This window comes from Haplochromis burtoni, unplaced genomic scaffold (assembly GCF_018398535.1).
Source record: "Haplochromis burtoni strain Fernald_Lab_line unplaced genomic scaffold, NCSU_Asbu1 Contig_286, whole genome shotgun sequence".
In the NCBI taxonomy this organism is placed as follows: domain Eukaryota; kingdom Metazoa; phylum Chordata; class Actinopteri; order Cichliformes; family Cichlidae; genus Haplochromis; species Haplochromis burtoni.
In genome coordinates, this window is record NW_024582647.1 from 227,291 (window position 1) to 251,837 (window position 24,547).

A 24,547-nucleotide genomic window follows, 5' to 3' on the forward strand; every position below is an offset into this window, starting at 1 on the left:
TATACTGCTGCATGGGCTGGGCTGTAGTTACATCCTAAGGTTTTAAAAACTGAGCTTAAATAAATGATTAGTGGTAATAAAAGCCGAGGGAGGTCAACAGTGATCACTGACTGTTTTAGGAGCTTTTTGAGATCAAATAGAAGAAAATACATAACATTAAACATGCTCGAGTCAGGGGTCACCAATGTGGAGGTAAGCATCAACGACACAGCTCTCAGTTCTCACTCCTTCTTTATTCGTCTCCAACATCAACTGCGCATATCGCGCCACAAAACACAGGAACACACTTCCTATACCCTGGGTGTGAGTGGAGCCCTCTAGTGGTCCACCACAATGTTAACAAAACAAATGCCATATTAAACACAGACTACTTTAGACCCGGAAGTAGGATTCGTCGCGTCATCATTGAACAACCGGATACCTGTTGCTCTTGACTTCTTGTTTCAATTTTCTGTGTTTTTATGTGGACAGAGATATTTTTCAAAATGAAAGTGGAAAATGCAGACTTCTTACATGTTCTAGTGTTCAAGCTCACATTAATCCTATTAAATATTTTTACACTGGCTTCCAACTGACCTCAGAATTTGTTTTAAAATTCTCATACTTACACACAGAGCACTAAATGGACACAATCCAGACTGCTTATTTCAAAAGCTTGTTTAATACACTGCTGTCCGCAGCCTTTGTTCACGGGCTCAAAATCTATTAGTTGTTCCTCATACCAATTTTAAACACTAGGGGTAAACAGGTCTGTGGCACCGGGACTTTGGATCAGTCTACTTCTCCTGCTACATTCAACTGACTCTGTGAACTCTGGCCTTCTGTTGAGATTCTTTTATTATCATTACTTGATCTGTTTTTTATTATCTGGTTATTATTTTTTATTTTTTATTGTTGTTATTTCATTTGAACATTGTTTGTATTGCTATTAACTGTGTTTGCGATTATTCCTAGTTTTTACCTTTGTTGTACGCCGCTTTCTGACTTTATGTCTGTGCAAAGCGCTCAATAAATAAACATTACTTACTTAGACAGTGACTAGGGTTACACCACCTGTTGCTCTGGCGTGCTTTTGACTGTGCATGTCATTACTTTTGTGTGTTTTTCATGTGGACCTTAAGAAAAATCCATTTTTAAAAAATACACAAATTTTGGGGACTATAGCCTTAAAGCGTCCACATGCTGCAGTTTAATGTTCACTGTTAGAAATTCCCAGGATACACACATTGACATGGAAAGTGTGACAAGTGATAAAACAAATGATTAAATGATGCATTTACTTGTAATTGTGAGTTCTGATCTGTTCGGCCTTCTGGCTCGCTGCAGTATTAAAATCCTGCACTCTAGTTATACACCACAGACTAAAGACAAAAACCATTTATCATCATATGCATTTTTATCTCCATTAATTGGAGGCCCTACACCACCCTTGCTTTCTCACACAAAAGCCGCGTACATGTACCATGAACCGTGCTGCAGCTGCATTCCATTGTCCTTTAATGTGATACAGCATGCAGCAATACGAAGTAGAAGCCAGGAGCAACATGCTGCAACTCGAACCTCACTGCCATCAGTGTTGGGGGCGGTAAGAAGACCAGCTCCGTTTAGGTGCATTACACCTGCAGCCTCTTTAAGAGCACAGAGACTGCTGCAAACTGATTCTTCACACGATGAAGAGCCTCGCTTACCTCACGCTTGTGTTCTCTGCAGTCCATACAGGCCTGCTAAGAGAAAGACAAACCTGCCTACAGGTGTGTGCCACCTCTCAGTGTCCTGCCCCACCGCACGCGTGTTACTACGGCCAGGTAAAGGACGCCTGCGGCTGCTGCGTGGTGTGTGCGGCCGGGGAAGGTGAAGCGTGCGGGAAGCGCAGCAGCGGCCACCTGTCCTGCGGTAACGGGCTGCGGTGCGACTCAGGCCCGGGGAAAGCCGGAGGGTTGCACAGCCTGTGCGTGTGTGCCTCCTCCGGCCCGGTGTGTGGCAGCGACGGCAGGACGTACCCCAGCATCTGCCGCCTGAGAGCCGAGAACAGGAGAGCCGAGCTCGGAGAGACCTCCCCAGTGTTTTTAATCCAGAGAGGTCGGTGTGACTCTGGTAAGCTGTGGGATATTAGCTTTGGTCTAATATCCCATCTTTGTTGTTTTCCTCTTTCTTTCCTTTTTTCTTTAAAAAGAGATCTGTGTATAACTGATATGAAAAAGCAATTGTTAAAGTTAAAACTGTGAATAATACTGAAGAATGATCTTATGACAACATTTTCTGTGGAGCAGGTAAATTAACATATAAGTGATTTCAGAGAAGCCAGAGTGCATGTCCTGACGCGTGATGACACCGTAGCCTCTAAACAAAGGGGGTAACCTACTTCTGCTGCACAAAGGTTTTTTGTTTTTTTTGTTTGGTTTTTTTTTTACATAAAATCGATAATGAACCAAATTAAAAATGCATCCTCGTACTTCTGTTTCTCTTTATGTTATACTTTTCTGCTAATTAAGGATTAATAGTTTGATAAAGATGAACTAAATTATACAGTGGCGTTAATAGAGTAGTATAAGCAATGCTATAGCTGTGTAATAGCAATCAGTTTTCACATATGAACTTGGGGACTTTTCTTACAAGTCCACAGTTGAGGTCTCTAGACTTTTAAAAGGTAATGATGTTGAACAGCATATCTTTCCTTAACACCAGTGTTTCTGACAATGCACAAGTTCTGCTGCTATTATACACTGTGTATAAAAGATTAATACAGTGATGTCACCCAGTTTAGCACCATGTTGAGTTTTTGGTGAAATTTTCTGGACAAGCCTCTTACCACCAACCATCCATTTATGACCACAGTGTATCCATCTTCTGATAAACCCAAGAACAGGAGGGCAACAAGCCAGTGAACTCCTAGTGCCAGTCCTAAGCCAGGGTAAATGGGGAATGTTGTATTAGGAAGGGCATTTGGTGTAAATTCTTAGCCAAATCAAGCATGTTGATCATAAAGAATGATGGAGCCCGAATTAACGACTCAACCTCAGAAAATGGTTCAGTAACCCACTGAGCCAGTTTCTGCTGACCAGTTGTCAAAATGGTCTACTGTATAAACATCAGGGCTAAAATCAGTTTAAACTGGGTTCGGAGTTGGAACTTTCAAAAATGAGTGGCAGATCAAATGCACTGGAGGATAAAATTATGCCCACTTACTGCTGAGAATTTTTCTAATTAGTTAGACAGACAGAAATGCTGTGATTTAATAAATATTTCTGGGGAAAATGTATGTGGGAGTTCCACTTACATGCTTACATAACTACAAAACTCTTGTCTCTCCTGGGATGGTAGGTCTTCTCATTGTGTGTTGCCTGGTGATATTATTTGTATGGCCCCGTGGACAATCAAAACATACTGTTCCCATATACTAGTGATGACACAATGGTTAGTACTGCTGCTGCATAGCAAGAAGATTCTGAGTTCTAATCCATAAATTGTCAAAGGAGTTTGCAGAGGTGTTGAGGAGGCAACAATTTTCCTTCACTTTTTAGCCAAATTTAGGGGGAGAGGGTGGTATCTTCTTAGCAAGCGTTAAATAGACATCTGGCAAAGTCATCTAAAGAAAAGCAGTGACTGCTGTTGCATTATGGGGGGTATAGGATTCACATTTCTTGGATTTATTCAAATGTTAAGCCTCAGCTGGTCTGTTGCTGCTCCTGTGACGCTGAAGATTGCTGTAAATCTCAGATTTTTCTATTTCTGTGGTTCGTGGCTACTCATCATCACCTGTGCTTTTTAATTTCACTCATAAAGCTAATAAGTCATTCCCCAGAATGTGTCGGACTCAAAATCATCTACCTTGGGAAAAGTTGTCTTCCTGAAATATGCTGATATAGGGAACCTCATAATGTTCTGCATATTCATGTGACATAAAACAGTGCATTCTCAAATTCTCCACTGATGGCTTTTCGTTCTCCTGAGAGAAACCCAGCACCACACTGCCACCCAAATATATCCTCTTCATTTTCCCTTCCTGTCCTATCCATTTTCAGTTGCACATTTTATCACAGCCTTCCAAAGAGGTGAGAGAATACATCATGCATTAGACCTCAAACTGCTTGCCTATGCAAGCTGGTTTATGCAAATCCCTTAGCACTGACAATGTAGATGAGGCCGTAAAATATAAAATATAGCAAAAAGGAGATGGGAATATCCCTGTCAGAAGGATTAAATATAGCCTTCACTTTGCTCAGATACTGGCTTCATAGATATGTGACCTCCTCTGCGGTATGTGAGTAGAACGGTATAAATCAGAATATATCACAAAGGAAGGCTGCACAGCACAAAGTAATCCATTCACATCCAATTAGATTTACCCTAAACAGAGGAAACTCTTGTGTCTGGTATCTGCCATTTATTTAATGGAAGAAGTGGAGATGGGGACACTCAGTTTTCCCCAGCATGCATCATGAAATGTAACAAAATGCTAAGCAGAGATGAATGAATGAATGAATGCCTTTATTTGTCGCTTGCAGTTGCCTGCATCAAAAGGTCTTGTGCGTAGTCAAGTCAAGTCAAGTCAACTTTATTGTCAATTCTGCCACATGTACAGGACATACAGAGAATAGAAACTACGTTACTCTCAATCCCTAGATAAAAAAGCAAATGAACATTTAAATATAAGAGTGATTAAAAAATGCAGGTAAAATAATTAAAAAGTAAAAATTTAAATAAATACAATACAATTTTACATAACAAGAAAGCTATACAATATACAATATAATGGGTAAATGACATTGGGTGTAAACCAGGCAGAGTAGTGCAAATAGGCAAATAGTGCAAATGGAGATTTAGTGATGTACGGTAAGAGATAGTGTAACAACAAAGTCTTATGAGGTAAATAGTGTAACAACAAAGTCTTATGAGGTAAGTAGTAGCATGGAACAAAACTGCAAAGACTCAACTACCCTATCACTGTTAAAAAAAAACATCCTAAAACAACGGTAATATTCCGGCAGCTGGGGCGCCAAAATACGACCATGAAATAACAGAAAATAACTCCCGCATAAAAATATGGTTATTTCCAGTAATGAAAATACAATTAGTTGCGCTAATTTAACATGGGATCTCGCCTTTTTCAAGTGCCGCTAAACATTAAATCAGGAACATGTTAATGTGATTAAACAATGAAATTATCTATAAATAGGGGAAAAAAAACATCTTAAAAAACCGGTAATATTCCGGCAGCTGGGGTGCCAAAATGCGACCGTAAAATAACAGAAAATAACTGTCCCATAAAAATACGGTCATTTTCAGTAATGAAAATAGAGTTTGTTGCGCTAATTTGACATGGGATTCTGCCTTTTCCAAGTGCTTTTAGACATTAAATTAGGAACATTTTTACATGATCAATCAAAGAAATAACCTATAAACAAGGTCACTGAATGTGGCAATATGAATCATAATACGTAAATGTACAGAAATATACAGTTAATTTAAATAACAATTGATTGCATGCCCTGGGACAGAGGCGAGGCTGCCATATCGCACAATCGGCCCCTTTGGCCATCACTAGTAGGCGGTAGGTGAAGAGTTCTGACCACGGACACAACGATGGAGAGTGTCCGATCCGGTTCGCGCCCCGGCAATCTTCGGATCACAAGGCGAAGTGCCAACTCTTGAGCCACGAACGACCTAACTAGCAACGATAATAATACTTATGTGATGTAACACAAGCTCATAGGGATCATGTTATATACTTTTCCATAGCATTACATTTGAATTCAACAGTTCAATCTTTCAAATAACGGACAGATATTTGTGAAATCATGATACATTTGTGAATGTATTTTAACAATCTAAATATGCATATGTACAGACAGATACATTTACCGTAATAATCAAGACAATTATGTTGTATTACATTACAGTGATTTAATGTTAATTTACATTCAAAATGTGAAGTCAAAGTCTATTTACGTAACTTTAATGATATTCTAGAAGAACAGAACATTACTGTAAAATGCACAGTAAAATACCTTCATATTAGGGTTTTTTCCTATCCTACGGTCGCAGCCATACCCGCGACCTTGTTGTTGTTAGCTCACATTCATTGGCCAAAGCTTAGCGTCATGTTATTTATATTTATTCAAAATAATATGATTCTTACGCAATGTAAACATGTATATGTTAGCACACTGGATGACTTCTGTTGTTATATTTCCAGCATCAGGACTGATCTAGCCTTAAGCTACCGTTTATCTTATTAAAATCTTTATTTAGACTCTCCAGAATGCTCCAATACAAAACAGACTAATGTAGCTTGTCAACCACACTTAAAATACATATCTGAAAATTTAGGTTTGGATTTATGTAATTTCTGTGGAGTGAGGTGAGCTGATAAAGGCAAGTCTGCATTTGGAATTAACTGTAGCTGACAAACTATTATAGCATAAATCTGTCCTGAAGTGTTCATAAGTATATATATTCACTCTTGATTTTTGCAAAGCTGGCTTTGGACTCTGATTCTGTAACACAGATCATGCTTTAGAAATACATTTTGCCCTGTATTGTGATGAACAAGTCTCTGCATCAGTTATCCGATTGTTCAGTGATGACGCGACGAATCCTACTTCCGGGTCTAAAGTAGTCTGCGTTTAATATGGCTTTTGTGTTGTTAACATGTTTAATGTTATGTATTTTCTTCTATTTGATCTCAAAAAGCTCCTAAAACAGTCAGTGATCCCTGTTGACCTCCCTTGGCTTTTTTTACCACTAATCATTTATTTAAGCTCAGTTTTTAAAACCTTAGGATGTAACTACAGCCCAGCCCATGCAGCAGTATATGAATAACTAACCTCGTATTGTGGATGGATTATCTCAGTTGTTCTCCTGGCTGAAGTTTGGTCCTTTTACAGCATCCTGCCATGCGATTACATTTCTTCCTGACCATCGACAACACTCACGTTAACTTTTATCGAGTGGAAAAAAAGTTAGCTTGTTTATATTATGGTAACATAGCTGTGTCGCTAGCGGTCACGTAGCACATCATTATATACCAGCTAGCCCAACTTCAGTAACCCTACAAACGTCACTGCTGTTTAGTTTTCTGTCTTCATTTATGCTGGAAGTGATAACAGAGCTGTATGTTTTAATTTGTTTCCAAAACCCCGCAGTCAGGACATGCTATATTGTATTTAGATAGAAGCTAGCGAGCTAACTCCCTGCTAACTTCTAACTCCGTTAAAAGTCATAAATTCCGTTTTCATGGATGCCTGGATGTTAAACTCAATTGTTACACCTGGTAGAGCAGAACGCTGATCATTTTATTAAAGATGAAAGACTTTAGACAGTTTTTCAACTCTCAGTAATGCCATAGTGATTGTTTGATATATGGACCTGCAGCAGAGTTTAGACCCAGACACGGCTAGTGACGTCAGACTGAACAATCGGATAGCAATTTGAGGGCCTGTGCTTGCTCTAAAAAAGATCACAATGCTTGTTGGGGAGATTGCATTTGCTCTTCAATTGTTCAAAGGACACAAAATGTCCATTTTCATAACAGTCTTCCACATACTGAATCCCCTTTCATTGCCATATATCCACAGTCTTCATCAGATGTACGAGTTCATTTAGTCTCAGAGAAATCTTTGAAGACAGTCCAAGTTTTCAGTCCAAGAGTTCTGTGACCTTTGCACCAGATTTTAACCAAATATCACATAAATGGCTAACCAGTTGTCACTTTAGACTCACTGACTAACATTACATTGTATGTGTTTGGACTGTGGGAGGAGGCTAGACAACCTGTGGAGAGTCTCAGGCTCAGGGAGAACATCCAAACTCCACGCAGAAAGGTCATACAGCTACTAGGTCCTGGGCATAACCGTTCCAAGAAGGAATCGTCAGCCTCACAATATCTCTTAGAGTCAGTAATTCCACTGATTGGTGGAGCTTCTCTTTTTGGGAAGTGACATTGCTAACTACTGCACCTCCGTGCTGCCTATAAGTCCCATTAATACAACCTATAGGTGGCACATGACGTTGATGACAACATTATCAAATGAATGTAATTAATTTTGTATTTAATAAGAATTGAAACTACTAGTTGAAGAATTTTCTGCAAGGTTTTTTTGCAACAACAAATGTGGCCCCCTACTGGCCATTATAAAGAAAGCAGGTTTAAGTCAATTGTACATCCATCTTTTCTATACAGTCTATGCCTTCTCTTTTGCTCTAATCATTAATATAAAATGCCAAATATGCCACTTGATCATAAGCACAGATTAGGGACTAGTACTAGGATTTAGCTAATATATTAAATTGAATATTCTGATAGTAACTAGCACTTGGGTAAAGTAAAATGTGAAGTGAATTTAAAGTTTATATCAGAAATTGCTGATAACCTCACTGCTAGCAGTCTACATAAGATAAAATGAGGACAGTGCTGCCCTATGACTTGCAGATAACAGTGTGTATGTCGGGAGTCCTGTCGTTACATTTCATCACCTTCCTCTGCTGTAAACAAGGTGATCAGGAAACAGACAGGCGAGAAATGTTGGGATATTTACGGCTGCTATTTCTGTTGATACAAGATGAAGATTGTGTGTGTGTATGTGAGAGAGAGAGAAAGAGCATAAACTAAACAGAAAGTGCTCAGTTGACTCTTGAACTATTTGTGTTCCTTACTGGCTGTGTGCAGAATACCAGGTAATATGGGCGTTATTTACAGAGGAGCATATCTTCAGTAGCTTATAAAGCACCTTAAGTTACATGAATAAAACATGACTGAAACTGGAGGATGGAATCACATCCCTTCAAGCTACTTTGTCATTTGATGTTTTGCTGATAATGACTACAATAGAGAGTGCCATCTAAAACATCATTCAGTTGGGTTGAGATTTGTAATTGCTTAGGTCATAGCATGTGAGTGACGGATGAGGTCTTTGCAGTGATTTGCTGCAATCTTGTAAAACTATGCCAGCATAATGGCCCCAACACTATGGATTCAAATTTCTAGATGGAAGCTATTTTAAATTTACATTGTTTTCATTTTCATTAGTATATTTCAGGTCTAACAAAAGGTTAAACTACTTCATCAGTAGGGCTGCGCGATATGATGAAATATATTGGATACACTGTTTATTTAATTTTTTTCATTGTTTGGATGGTCATCACATGGATGCAGGCACAGAGAATACCAGCATAGCCATTAAAGATGAGGCAGAAACAGGTAGCTCCAAACAGAAGGAGCAGTCAAAACAAATCAAGGACCTTATTCCTAAACTAGTCCCCACCGCAGAGTCAAACATGACAAACCTCTTCTACCACATACGCAAAAATCACATGAAAGAGTATGGAGAGAGTTTACGGATGAGACGCAAAAGAAGAGCCGTCAGGTGCTCAAAATAAACCTTACACTCAAACATTAGAACAGGCTTTTTCCCGCAGCACACCATGTAATAAATACTCAAAAAGAAAACTGCGGAAGTTACAACTTATATTTAACAATGCATAGTTTCATGCATCGGTCAAAACACTCGACTCTAGGTACACAATGTCCAGCTGAAAACACTTCACACAAGTTGAGCTGCCCGAGAGTGGCAGAATTTACAGAAAAAGCACTATTTTGCCATATACATAGTTGTTGGGATGAGAAATGTCTTTCATCGGGATATGAGATTCTGGTTATATCACACAGCCCTATTCATCAGGTAATGCATGTAATTTTCACTTTACAACTTTTTTGAAGTGCCTAAGAACAATTCCTGCTGAAAACAAAACAAAATATAATTTACTGGGCGCTGGTTTAGCTCACTGGGATGAGCAGGAGACCATATGCCGCACGGCTGAGAGCAGCTGGTTCGAGTCCGACCCCCCATGTCTTTGCGCCGCTTTCCTGTTAGCCTTCACCATCCCTATCAAAAACAAATCCATAAAAAGGCCCCAAAAAGTTTAACAAACATAATTTACGGTATAAATTCTTAATAGAAATGTTGAATTTAATGTGTGATGACAATATGAAAATTTAATAGCAGATTAGCATCAAACGCTGTATTCATTTGATGGAAGATGGAGGGACATGCAAGCTGGCAATGCTGTGTGTCATTTGTGTAATTGAGAGGATACTGAAAGCTACAAATTTATCCTGTCAATGCAGAGCTCACTCTTGATTTGAAGAGCTTTCAGAGGCAGAAATAGTTGGCATTTTGCCAAAGTAGCTTTTGGCAAAAACACAGACTGTCATTTGCATTTAAGACCATTTCTGCACAGACAAGTTTGTTTGTGCAAACGAACACGGCGTCAGCTCAAGAACCTGGCAGCTTCAGACCAACAAGTTTGTTTACCGAGCTAAGGAGAACTTGGGAGATATTGCCCCCAAGTGAGGAAAATACTGTTTTCCAAAGCAGGGTAAATTCTATTTCCTTTCATGAGCACTCAAGCATCAGACTTATTTCATGTCAGATTAATAGGAAGCTTCTAATCTATACTAGCAAAAACATATGGGTGGGTATTGTGCGTGCTTTTGTATAAACCAATGAAGATGTTTGTGTTTGCAGTAAGCAAGTGGAGTAATAATGTGCCAGTACTTGCCTGATAAGTATTCTGTAAGTCTGATAAGGAAAGAATTGTAAATGAAACTATTATCTTCATGTCACATGATACACAGATTCAGAGACACGCAAAGCAAAGTGTTGATATAAATGTTTGAATTCTGAATAGGAGACTGAGTAAACTAGTGCATACAGGTGTAGGTGTTCTGGCGGAGGGCCAGGAAACACGGAAACAGCAAAACAACTGCAGGGCAGATAATGACCTTTTCTCCCATCTTGGCTTCTCTAATGGCAGCAAAAGTGCAGTCAACTTAATAACAAGTAAATGACTGCATTCGATCTAGTTAAGACCTCTCTAAAATGACAAAACCCTAAAAATAATACTCATAAAAAAGCTTTACTGCTCAAATGAAAAATCTATAAAAGGCTTCATTAATAAGACAAGCCAGTAATGAACTGAACCTAGTAATAACTAGGTTCGACCAAACATTAACAGAAGCTGAAGATGTTTGTTGCTTCCAGCTCTTTGTATGAGTCTTTTTACAGCCCCACTTTCTTTTAAACGATACATGACTGTTTTGGAAATAAAGTCTGTTTAAGTTTTAAGATTTCATTTTTCTATTAAAGAAATGTTTTTGAAAACTTTTATGCCTTTTCTTTTATACTAAAAGGGGCACAGCATCCGGGAAGTATACGCTACAAGTTTAACTTCATTGCAGATGTGGTGGATAAGATTGTCCCAGCTGTGGTACACCTGGAGCTTTTTCAAAGGTAAACCAAACCAAAGCAGAAAAATGAAGTAGCATTTCAAAATGCTCTTTTGGATGCAAAATGACCTTTGCTATTAATCTTTTTTTACTGCCAGAGTGCCATTTTCCAGTGAGGAGGTCTCTGTGTCGAGTGGCTCTGGGTTTATAGTGTCAGAGGATGGCTGGATTGTCACAAATGCTCACGTGCTTACCAACAAACAGAGGATAAAAGTTGAGTTGAAAAGTGGCGTACATTATGAAGCTGCGGTCAGGGATGTGGATCAGAAGATGGACATCGCTCTCATCAAAATCGATCCAGATGTGAGTGTCCTGCTGTTTTTGTGGGGCTCCCCAAGGGTTTAAGGCAAAATCAGTGGTGCGTTTCCTCTTGCTGAGTAGCTTGTCATCAGAGGCTAACATCAAAGTGTATTAATCCTGCACACAAAGCAGTGAGAAATCCAGGGAGAGAGTCATCAAGGGCCTTTGCCTACCAAAATTAGACTCTGTTCCTTAACATGGCCAATTTGCAGACTGAATTCCTTTGGGGTGCTATTTGTTCATGTATCATGAATTCAAAGCCCCAGCTATTTTTTGTGTGTATACTTACAAGAGCGGTTTTGAATAAAACATGTTCCAACTTAGACTTGCTCATACAGAACTGGCTGCTTTGTATGGTAGCAGGTGCTCTATTCCCAACCACTTCAGTCAGACGGCACTCAGTGTGAAGCACATTATTAACATCTTTAGGGCTGATCTGAATACAGGAACACCTCAAGATCAGCAGAAGTTAACCAGAAGCATCACTGGATTTAACTGCTTCAAAGCTGAAGGAGTTTTCTCTTTTTAAAAACCTGGGAGTGGTGACAGTTGTACAATGCTTTAACACTCTGTGATACATTCTTTGCATAAGGGGTTCTAAAGCTTGCCTAAAAGGCATATTTGTTGTGACATAAGAGCCCATACCCCGGGAGGTGCAGCTATAAATTAAATTAAGCATTACAATTCCCACTAGAGATAAATGGCGTGAGCCTGGCAAAGGAGGAACCAGGCAGAGTCAAGCTGAAGCATTTTTTTCGTTTGGTGTACAACTAAATGTTTTTGTATTAAAAAATGCACTTTAAACACTCATTTCCACCGTAGGGCTTTGGCAACCTTTTCCAACCAGTGACAGTTAACCTTCATCAACATCAACAGAAATCTCAACAGAAAAAGAAAAAAACTGCTAATAATAATGTTTGAACAAGTGAGTGACTGGAACAAGTTATGCAGTGGAAGATTTTCTAAAATTCAGCAACATGATTTTTGCTTGCAGGACTAGTTTTGAGAGACCATAAACAGCTGGTCTCTGAATGAGTTGAATTTCACAGAGGAAGGATTGTTTCACCAATGGAAACCTTGCAAAAAAGTATAACAGTTTTATTACTGGTTTATCTCAGGTTTAGTGGGCAACTCATATCTTCTGAGGCTATTGCAGAAGCTAGCATTAGAATCTGCCATGGTCCATTTGCTGTGTCTCCTTCACGGTTTCTTGCCGGACCCATACTTAAACTCCTGCTCGGAGGTGCTGATTCTCATTCCTGCTACTTCTCAGCAATGAACTGTTCCACTGCAAGCTGGAGGCCACCACCTGGTAAAGCCAACATAAACACAAAAAGCAGAGACAAAATCCACCTACAAATTCTGTCTATAAAAGTTACAAACAGAATTTGTGTCAAAGGGCAGCCCCAGCAAAGTCCAACAGCCACTAGAAACAAGTCCAACTCATTGTCGTCAATGCAACCAAGTTCTCACTTCCAAACAGTCCTTTTTTGTGTGTGTGTGTGTCCCGTTTGGATCTTTAGCCATCAGAATAGTTGTCTTAAGGCCAAGAAAGATGCCAAGTGGATTTATTTTACCAAGTGGATCATCATGGCCTTGCCATATTGGTCCATTTGATTGACCTTTATTATAATTATGAATTGATTTTATTTTCGGTTGCTACAAACGGGACAGACATGACTGGGGGATAGGACAAGGAGAAAGAATGAAAGAAAGAGAGGGAGAGAAAGAAAACCAAAGGGGAGAAGAGACGGTGAGAAAGGGGGGAAGAAAGAAAGAAAAACAAACAAAACACCTGGATCACCTGTATGGAGAAAAAAAACAGATGAGAAAGCAAACAAAAAAAAGAACAACATAATAAAAAAACAGCACCATCACAATAAACTAGCTAGCAGTAGATAACAGTAGATACTAAATAATAAACGATATAGCGGTGTTGCTATCAGTGTGTGAAGAGTGGGAGAAGAGGGTTGCATTGACAATCCAACACAATGGGCAGTACATTGAACACATTTTATAAGTGGTCAGAAACTTGTAAATAACTCATGAAAGAATAATGTTACATTGAAACCAAGCATACCATTGTTTTTCTTGTGACATTACCAATAAGTTTGATGTGTCACATGGCCCTCTTCCTGTTGAAAAAACACAAGTTGTATCCAAGATGGCCGACTTCTAAACGGCCACCATGGTCACCACCCATCTTGAGGAGTTTGCCCCCTGTATAGGAATTTCTTTTATTTATGTATTAATCACATTATTTTATTTTATAATGCCTTGGTGCCACTGGATTTAAACATGTTCCACACTCACACTATAAGACAAATGGTGGGGGTGTAGTAAGGAAGTTGGGGGAAGCAGACCACTCCACAGGAAGAGTCTTTTGTCTCTTCGAGGACTCTGGGAGGTAGCAAGGGAGTGTGAACCGTAAGGTGTGAAACAGCTGTGTACTGCCTTTTGTTCCTGAAGAAGGTATTTAACTGAGAGCAATGCTAGGCTCGGTGAGACTCTGCTGACCGTCTGCCCCGCGGTCATGCAGGCTCTCCACAAGCTTGGTTGTCTGTTTTTTGTGTGTTTGGATTTTAAAGAATGTTAGCTACCGCTCACCGCTCGTCTGTAGGCTTTATTTAAATGGAAAACTTTCACAACTCCCCTGACATATACTTATGTGCCACAAACAGGACTTTAATATCACCAACCATTCCCATGTTATTATGGTGTATCCATATAAATGGCCCACCCTGTAGAATTACAAAAATGATCGACCTGTGACCCAGGCTGTCCTGGTGCAATATGCACTAATGACACTTATGCCCAAAATATGTGGTTAGCACAGAAGTCCAATCACAAAACACCACTCGAGTTCACATTATGCAGGTTATTTCTCCCAATCATAGCCCAGTCTCTAGATATTCATACAGCAATTTATTCACCTTTCATCCATGGCCAATTAACCTCTCTCTTGACTTTGAGAGGAAGCTGGATCACCCAGAAGAAACCCACACAGGGAGAAGATGCAAATTCCAAACAGAAAAGCCAGAGATAGGATTCGAACCATGTTTTAGATCTCACCCTAGGTCAGCACACCTGAATCAAATGATTAGTTCATTACCAGGCCTCTGGAGAACTTTAAGACATGTCGAGGAGCTAATTTAGCCATTTAAATCAGCTATGTCGGATCAAGGACACATCTAAAACCTGCAGGACACCGGCCCTCGAGGCCTGGAGTTCCCCCACCCCTCTTTTAAGCTGTTACCCTCCTGGACTGCCCTTTCACCCTCTGTTTGGATCAAACCCCTCTGCTATGACAGTGCCTGTATATGGCTCCCCAGCCTTTTAAGTTCAAGGTGGTCCTTAGGCCGGTCCTTTCATGTCTCTTTGTGGCTCACTCACAGGGTCCCTTGCCCGTGCTGCGTCTCAGCCAGTCCTCAGACCTGCGTCCAGGTGAATTTGTGGTGGCAGTAGGAAGCCCTTTCTCTCTGCAGAACACTGTCACCACTGGCATTGTCAGCACTGCCAATCGCAACAGCCTAGAGCTGGGCTTTAAGGACTCTGACATGGACTACATCCAAACTGATGCCATTATAAATGTGAGTGAATAAGCATTATAAACCTATTGATGCCTTTCATTTTAACTGCCTTTATTTGTTTTTATTCTTAATGAACAATGGGTAAGAAAATGTTTTTGTTTTTTTGTATTATTCATAGTATGGAAACTCCGGTGGACCGCTTGTCAACTTGGTAAGAGGATTTATAATGCTGTCACGTGTAAAGAGATAAGACCAGGCCATTTGCATGTTTGTTATGCTTGCTGCTATGTAGGCGATTTTCTTGTTTTATTTATGACTGTGTGGACTAAGGTCATGATATTGTTTTATTTAATACCCAGTATCTTCACTCTACTCCCTCAGGTTCAAAATTAAGCCTTCCACAAAATATTTTAGGACAAGACCCGATTATGGAGGTCTTTGCATTGTTACTATGGAATAAAATGATACAGATTGTATATTCATTTATCAAGGTTGCTGCCTCCAGCCTGCCTTCCCGAAAATTGCAGCTTTTTTCTAAAGGAGAATAGTTGCCATACCGAGCATGCATTTTTTTAATTGTCCTTTGCTGTGAAAACACAGATAAGTTATGACAATAACCAAGACTGATGATTTGCATTGTGGGTAAAAAGAACACTTAATAGATACTGAGTTGTGTTATGTGCAGTGGAAGAAAAGGACATAGTACTGCTGTTTCTTTCTCTACATGAGGCAAAACTGTGAAATCAATGAAGACCACAGACACAGCTGCCCCTCTATTTTGTGCTTTTAACAGGATGGAGATGTAATAGGCATAAATACTCTGAAAGTGGCTGCTGGAATTTCTTTTGCCATCCCTGTGGACAGAATACGTCAGTTTCTTGCCAACTCCTACAACAGACAAGCCAGCAGTGAGCAGAATCGTATGTTTTTGTCACAGCACCCAGGAATTCAATTCATGATAACATTTATTCCGTGATAAAGTCATATATATGTGTTTATTTCCCCTCAGGAAATTCACTACCAAAAAAGAAATTCATAGGTGTCCGGATGGTACAACTCACACCATCGTAAGTAAAGGAAAATTAATTTTTCCTAAATTGTCCTGCATTTTAAATGAAGCTAGTACCAGTGCCTTAAACCTTCCTGTTTTTTTTAAATGGCCAGCAGACTCTGACTACAAAAGTGCAGATTCATGTAAAATGCTGAAGTAACAACCTGCTTCTATTTGTGGATAGCATATCTTTAAGCCTCTGGAGGGTATAATTGGCTGTTTTTGACTACTTTTGATTTTATCTTTATATTTCACCTTTGAAGACTATTTACGTTGCCTTGTTTGACATCATTCTTTTCAGCACAACTTCACATGTATGAATTTACAGTTTGTTTTCATTTTGTCATACGGATCTAAAATCACACAAAAAAACTCTTGAGTAGGAAAAAGTTCCTTTTTTTTACTTTGAAAATCACAAATATTATATCAAATGTCTATATTATCAAATAAGTGGCCAATTAGCAAGGAGCATCTTCATAGTAATTATAGTTTAAAAAAAGGTAGCATGTGCAGTTACCATTACCTATCGATCAGTAAATATCACAATATAGATATCAAAGATATGAAGAAACAGTAAAATAACCAGATAAAAGTAAAAAGATAGATGCATGGTTTTGACCAATTTTATTAAAAAAAAACAAACACAAATTTCTTATCTGGTGTTCCTGTAATGTTGTCTTGCACACTCAATTTCAGTAGTACTACCACTCAGAGGTTTAGCTGAACTACACCTTTTGTACTACTTATTGCCCTTTTGAAATATATAGGCATGTATTTAATACTGCATAAAACTATAATTACTTTTGTCATTTCAAAATAAAATGTAGATGTTTGATGAGATATGAAACAAATTTCAACCAACCTGTTTCTCTGATGTTGTGTGATTGTCCAGTTTAATCCGAGATCTCAAGGAACGTGAGCCAGAATTTCCAGATGTGAGCTCAGGTGTTTACATCTATGAGGTAATACCTGGAACAGCTGCATCCAGGTAAGAATTGTGCTGCAATACATTTATTCTTTTGTGAAAAACTGAGATTTCATGTAGCTTGAAAATTAATAGGTAGGGGGCAGAAATGTACTATTAGAACTTGGCATCCGGAGATCAAGCTCTGGATATTTTCTGAAAAGCGTCAGATTTCTGCCTGACCAACCTGCCCTAATAGTAAGATCATAGTCAAGGATCCATGCAGCATATTCAACTTAACACCTGCACCTGTTAGCTTCCATTGTTGTTTAGTGTAGGTCTGACAATCTACATTTAAAAAAACAGAGACTCCAGCTGCTGGGTTGCAAAGCAGGCTAATCTGGTGGTAGCCAAACATCTAAAGAACTTCCAGCACAAAAAGGCGATGTGAGAATAGTGGAGAAGCAGTTGCCTCGTGTTGCTTATGTGACAAATATGGGGCAAAAGATGGCGCTGCCTTGGACACACACTTGTTTTAGAGCCATTAGTGCTTTCAGTGCTTCAAAAATGTTATGGCTTCCATCTCTGACACCCCAGAGATTCATGCATATCTCTGATCTGTGGGTATTTCCTGCTATCCCCTGATATTGAGGGCAATTATCATATTGTAAACATCACATCAGGAATGCTGTTCGGAGTGATGTCAGGCCCAAATAGCAGCACCCTCTCTCTTCTTTCTCCTCCCAAAGTGTGTCAACTTGACAATGCTCTGTGTCTCACTCTGAAACTCTTATGATTCCTTATAAAAGATCTCAGATCATTATGTCAAAGAAAAAATATCAACAAGTATGTACTTTAATGCTAAAACCTGGGCATGGAAGTTATGCACCCAGTTCTTGTTTTCAAGTCTTTCAAGATGTATGCTGTACAATCATTCCACCTTGGAAAAAAATGATTATAATAAGTTAGAAAAGTATATACCGTATTTCCCGGACTACAAAGCGCACCTGAATATTAGCCGCACAAGCTAAAATCAGGGGAAAATCCTGTTTTGTACATACATTAGCCGCACCTGACCAAAAGCCGCAGGTGTTTCAATGTTGACTTATCATATGTAAGAGAATATGCACAAAGGGAATTGTCAGGAAAGAGATGGCTGTTTGGAGACACACTTTTATTAATATTTTGAAAAACAAGTTATGGGTACATATTTGCATAACTTTTTAGGTATATGTACAAGTAGCGGTAATTACAAGTACGAAACATGTACTGTGCTTCATAAATGAGTAACAAATGTAGTACATAACAATAACCTACAGCACACCAGAAAAATAGATTCAGACTACCTTTTAGGCTCAGGTGCAGTGACACGGCTTTAACAAGAAGAAAAGTCAGTCATTCACCATCTTTCTCTTCTTCCTGCGCACTAAAACCACCAAAGTCCTCTTCTCCAGTGTCGGATACGAACAGGCTCAGGATGGCTACGTCATCCACTCTCAGCTTCTTTCCTTCGTTGTCACTTACAAAACCAAACAAATCCTCGTTGTCAGTGTCAGAGTTGAACACCCTCTGAAGGGCCGTGGCGGTGTCCTCCTCTCCATCATGCAGCAGTCCAGCCCTTCGAAATCCGTTGGTGATCATGGGCTTTCAAACTTGAGAACATTGCTGTTTAGCTGCCAGTACAGTGCAGCTAAGCTTCCACTGTATCTGCTGCATACACTGGAACATTGCACAGAGTAGGTGGAATATTTAATAAATCAAAGTTCTTCAGATTCACCTTAAATCAATAGTTTGACAGTTAACACTTGGACACAATTCAGTGTTTTGACTTGTCAGTGCTCTCAAACACACATCCATGGATAAAGCAGGCTAACATTAGACCCAGCTCCAACCTGACAAAAAAAAATTGTGGACTATGCTTAAAAACTGGGTCTGTGCCAGAAAACCAACAGATTGAAATGAACTCTACCAATTCTGAAGAGAAAAATAGTCACATATATAACCATACTTATTCCAGAATCTTGTTGATGGCTATTTTTCAGCCAACAGGTCTTTTTTTGTATGCATGCACACACATCCACTTCGATGACTTCTGATTATCTTTGATTATCAGAAGTTTGATTATCATATTGTGTTATGATTCATCACAGGTGATAGTTTTCTTACTCACTATTGTGCTAAGTTTACTAAAAGATACTAACATAGTCTTTAGAGTTGAGTGATACATTTCCTGGGGATTCATTTGAGTGTAACTTTCCCATTATAAACTACACAGGAAAGGCATTGCTTCTTCAATATAATATCCAGTGCAGCTTTAATGTTATGGGTTTTGTTTGCTGTATTTTAAGTCTACATTGTAGAGATTATTGTAGACACGTTCCTATTGTTATCCTAAATGCTACACTGTTTTACAGATTAAATCTTTTCAAAGTTGGATACCACAGCTGTGGGCTTCATTTATTTTCTTATTTTTATTGCAAAACTGCACAGTTGGGACTTGTTTTGGTACTGGTTTACAGAGTGTAACAATATCTGCTGTGAACTGGCATTTGGAGGCCTTTCTGGGTGGATTAAGAAATTTCTTGCAGTTCTCAAGGCTTTAGATTAAACTCATTATTCTTGCACTTCCCAAAGGCAATGCTGACATCTTTTTTATGGAAGACAGAATCCTTCTCTCTTTCTTTAGACTATATTCTTAATTGTCCTCCCATGACATTGAAGCCTTATACTTTGCACAGAACACAGCAGTTGACTAACATCCAAGCATTACAGCACAGCCTGTCAATTCACAGTGACAACTTGGATTGCCAGTCTAGTAACCTACTAACCTACTGTCATCCTGCCAACAGCAAGACGATCAGCAAATGTACATACCTAACATGCAAATATCTGCCAGTGAAGAGATTTACAATCAGCGGGGTTTTGGGGGGGGCTGACACAGGAGCAGGCTTGTCTTGTGTGAAAGTTACTGGTGTTTTCCTTAGAGTTTGACACCTTTTCAGCTTGTGATTGATGGTATGGTTTTGATATCTCTGCAGGGGAGGTATGACTGATCATGACGTCATCATTGGCATCAATGGACACCCTGTCCACACCACTCAGGAAGTGAGCGATGCCGTCAAGCACAGCACCTCAGTCTTTGTTTTGGTGAGGAGAAAGGATGGGGATGTTACGCTAATGATCATCCCTGAAGAAACTGACTGATACCACTGTCTGTCTGCAAGTAGCTGGGTTTCCATCCAATTGTACTGTCCATTTCCAAAAAGCAGAAGTATAAGAATTAGCAGTGCCAAAATGCCCCAACATGCTATTACCTTAGTTTTATGGTTCCCTTTTAGGAGGGTTACAGTTTCCTCATCATACAAAAGAAGATGTTTTTTGGCATTTTGGTTCTCAGTTACAGTGTAATGAATCTTTGCCTCTTTTACTTTGCTTTCAAAATTGTCAGAATTCTGAAACAATTCACAAGTCCAGAAGAGCAAACAGTTGGATATCAGCCACAAGTTGGAAATTAGCACCACCATAAGATCTTTCAATGATGTAACATGTTCAAAACACCATAGTAGCATTTATAAAGATCTATGCCTTTTTTTTCTTCAGCTGTTCATTAGTCACACAGAAAGTTCAGAAATTCAATTAAATCATCAGAGGTACAAATGAATATTTCCAGTCTCAAGTTATGAAGTTATGAGCACACTGCTCATAATTCAAGATTCTTTATTCGTCACATGCATAGTTATACAAGTATAACACGCAGTGAAATGTAACCTGATACGCTCCTCGACTTGTACAAAAGGGGGCGAGAAGAACAACATTATATATTATATACATTAGGTGAATGTGCAGTAGTAGATTTGTATGCAGCAAGCAGGTGAATTCTGTAAAAAATAATTTGATTTAATTGACAGTACACATGTCTGGTTAGATCCAGCTGTTTAATAGAAAGCTGTAAGAAGGAAATAGACAGCTAAAGTTAAATTTGCCAAAACAGGTGTGTTCAAATTAATCCCAGTCCATACAGGGAGGTCTGGATTTCTTTCCCAGAAATTTAGAAACATGTTTATGTAGTCCATTCCATTTGTGCTCCTCAAATGTAAAAAAAAAAAATTGTTTTTGCACAAGCAGACAGCGTAACTTTTACTCTGGATAATCCACAGACATCACTGTGAAGATTTAGAAGTGTTCTTGACAGTGTGTTCTTGGATTTCTTCAGAGTAATAAGGATGCTGGGGTTTTTTTGGATTATCAGCCCATACCCCATTAAATTGTGTGTGTTCCAAGTCAGTTTCACACTAAACTCTCTGTAAGGTGTCATGGGTATCATTAACATCATTTCCTGCTCTAATTTGTAGGCAAATTTCCCCAGAAATGTTACAGCAAAATGAAATATAATAAATAGCTGTGTCAATGTTGGCTGAATCATTGTCAGAATGTGTAGGTGTTGACACAGTTGTCAGGGGCACCATCTTATCAAAATTGTGCTATTTTAGTTGTTTTATTTACTTATATTAAAATCATTCAGATTCATGAATTCCCTGAAATAAAAAATGTAGAAGAAATTCTTGAATGCCATGAATATTCAGCAAGTAAACTTCCCTGACAAGGTGGGTATACTGTGTACCACACATTGCAGTGAGCCAACATTTGCATTTGCACACTTCTATGTAGTGTCTGAATTATGACATATACATTTTGTAGAGCTTTTGAACACACATTAAAAAAATTACACTGAAAATTATAGTTTAACATTTATAAATAATAGGACTCGTTGCCTATTATGTCAGTGTAGCTGACAACTAGATTGCTAGAAGTTTCATTACCATCACTCCTGACAATAAATATATTGTCTTCAGGTCAGCTGTTGTATGGTCCCACCCTTTCCATGGTGATCATTGTGGGTGAATAAGTGCATTCAAACTCTCAAGCACAGGCAGTGTTGGGGAGTAACGGAATACACGTACCGCCGTTACGTATTTAAAATACAAAATATGAGTAACTGTATTCCGTTACAGTTACCGTTTTAAAAAGGTGGTATTTAGAATACAGTTACTTTGTTGACATAAATGGATTACACGGCGGTATTTTCCTGTTTCATAATGTGGCGGGTCAGGACTGTTTGGGTTTTGTTTGACAGCTATGTTCTGTTGTTCCAGGCGGCAGCGTTACGGTTGCCACGGTTACAGGGTGACGCTCTCTCTGCGTGTTTCCTGGGTGAGAGAGCGCCTTTTTGTTGTTGTTGTGCTAAGCTAATAGGCAGAATGCTACAGGTATAGCTCTAAAGAATGTAGCATCATGGGCAGTGTAGTCAGTGCTGCAGGGAGAATGGACTGCCATACACGTTATGTGTCTGTGAGCGAGGGAGGGAGAAAAAGGAAAAGTATGAGTTGTCATCAAGCAAAAACGGGAGCTGGAAGCATGTAAATATAATAATAACCACTGCAGCCAAGAAGAGTGCCTGACGAGCTCAGTTGTAAGTAAGCTATTAAGACTCGACTGTACACTGTGTTCGTGTTTTCCTCCGAAACAATAAGTTCCGTTGCAGCAGCCTTTCAACGCCTCTCTCTGTCTCTGGCTAGCAAAGTTGACCCAGACAACAAAGTAAAGCTAGTTTTCGGCTACGAGCCCGACACGGAACCCACTGTATTAGCCAGAGGTCCCTTTACTACGGTTCGGAGCCGCGGACCATCAGTAACCGTAATAAATCACAGCAATAATACATTCACGTAGTTGTAAACAGCATATATTAAGTAATCCAAAGTATTCAGAATACGTTACTCTATGAGAGTAACGTAACAGAATACGTTACAGAATACATTTTGGGGCATGTATTCTGTAATCTGTAATGGAATACATTTTAAAAGTAACCTTCCCAACACTGAGCACAGGTATGTGGAGTGCTCCATAAGTATCTGGATGGTGTATTTGTAACAGTCAAAAAGTTTTAGCACTTCCAGGTTTCACAGTAAGTGTCAAACTTTTATTTCAGACAGAAGGAGAATACTGTGTTAGCACAGATGATGAGGCCAGTCCTGTTAACTAGCTAACACCGGGAGAACTGTTAGGCATCACAGAAAAACCCGTTCTGTTGGGCATTTGTCTCATGCTTGTATACGTTTTGTTTTTGTTTTTTTAATATAGACTGGTCTTGCCACGCGTGTATTCATTAAAATCAATTGTTTGACCAAGATCTTCTGGACCAATGGTTGTTTGTACTCTCCTTCCTCAATATGTGAACCTTAACACTTATTATATATTATCAGAGGCAGGAAAGATTGTAAATGTACAAAATACATCAACTAGGACCACATTTGAAAGAAAACATGGTAAATGTCACAAGTCAAGAATGTGTACTACATGAATAGATTTGTAGGGAGCATAATGAGCCACTTTAAAAGAGTTGAAACACAATGACATTATTTTAATAAATAGAGAATTTCCCAGTTGTTTATTGTGCTGAGGTGGATGCACTGGTATCAACAAGTAGCTGGACCAAAAGTCTGGTTGGATAAACTACCATCCAGAGCTGTTCATTTATACATGCTATTACAATTTCTATTGAACATACAATATAGCATTTATGTGCTGTTTTTAACATTTTTTCAAACTACCCTCTAAGTTGAACGATTTTAATACTAAGAAAACAGAATAACAAAAATACCGCAGTCTAACTAAAACAGTAAAATCTGACAGGAAGTAAAGTCCTGTCCCCTTGTGTATACACTGTGTTATTACACAAATCTATGTACTTTGTTTATATATTAATTCTACATGTTCAGCTTTGGTGCTGATTAATATCTTTTGTGTAATTAATAAAAAGTTTGTTAAAAAAAACAAATAACAACATACATATGTATCTCAAAGGCCCAAACGTTACTAATTACTTTCTCTTGACCTCAACAGAAGACATCTTGAGGTCAAGGAAAGATAGGAAGGAAAATTCATAATTGCTGTGCTCAGACTGCTTAATAATGTGACACTGGATGTTTCTGACAGGAGTCTGATGTGTTGAAGCTAAACATCCCAGAAGACAGACTACAAGAAGCACTTTTTAGATTCTTCACCTCTACATGAAATAACACAGTCCTTGTCATGCAGGTCATATGAAAGTGGACAATGTGCTGTACAGTTAACTTCATTTCCAATGCAGGTGTTTTTGATAAAAATTAAAATTAAATGGTTGTATTTAGTAATATCTGTTCACCTTGTTCTGAAGTGATATTTTCTACTATCACTTATTTATTTTATTATTATTGTAACATTAAAAACAGTGTATTAATTTACATGACCTCTGTTACTTGTTAGTCATTGAGCTATATTCTTATTCGGCATACAAATTCATTTTAAAAAATCATGTACTCATATTCTACACACAGTAGTATACAGAAAACAGATCAAATGTATAACATGAGAAAATGTACCATTTTAAATGGAGTTGGATCCAGACAGGACGCAGGGGCAAGCAAATTAATGAATAC

At 38.8% G+C, this 24,547-nt stretch overlaps 1 protein-coding gene across 2 annotated transcripts; it reads left to right on the forward strand.

The window, feature by feature from the left end:
* Window positions 1–1,594: 1,594 nt before the first annotated feature.
* htra4 (HtrA serine peptidase 4) lies at window positions 1,595–22,098 on the forward strand. Of its 2 annotated transcripts, none has more exons than XM_005940112.3 (9): window positions 1,595–2,094; window positions 11,192–11,291; window positions 11,386–11,590; window positions 14,983–15,177; window positions 15,296–15,328; window positions 15,911–16,037; window positions 16,127–16,184; window positions 17,061–17,156; window positions 20,111–22,098. In XM_005940112.3, the coding sequence occupies exons 1-9, from the start codon at window positions 1,671–1,673 to the stop codon at window positions 20,274–20,276; spliced, it is 1,404 nt and encodes a 467-aa protein (XP_005940174.1). In that variant the 5' UTR covers window positions 1,595–1,670; the 3' UTR covers window positions 20,277–22,098. The 2 variants fall into 2 exon arrangements, with proteins under 2 accessions (XP_005940174.1, XP_042083805.1); XM_042227871.1 differs by having other exon boundaries at window positions 15,911–16,025.
* The last annotated feature ends 2,449 nt before the right edge of the window (window positions 22,099–24,547 follow it).

Excerpts from the sequence above, each read along its gene's own strand:
- htra4 (XM_005940112.3), top strand. The coding sequence starts at position 1,671 with ATGAAGAGCCTCGCTTACCTCACGCTTGTGTTCTCTGCAGTCCATACA. Across the intron at positions 2,095-11,191 it reads GAGAGGTCGGTGTGACTCTG|GGGCACAGCATCCGGGAAGT; the intron begins GTAAGCTGTGGG and ends TTATACTAAAAG. Across the intron at positions 15,329-15,910 it reads GTGGACCGCTTGTCAACTTG|GATGGAGATGTAATAGGCAT; the intron begins GTAAGAGGATTT and ends TGCTTTTAACAG.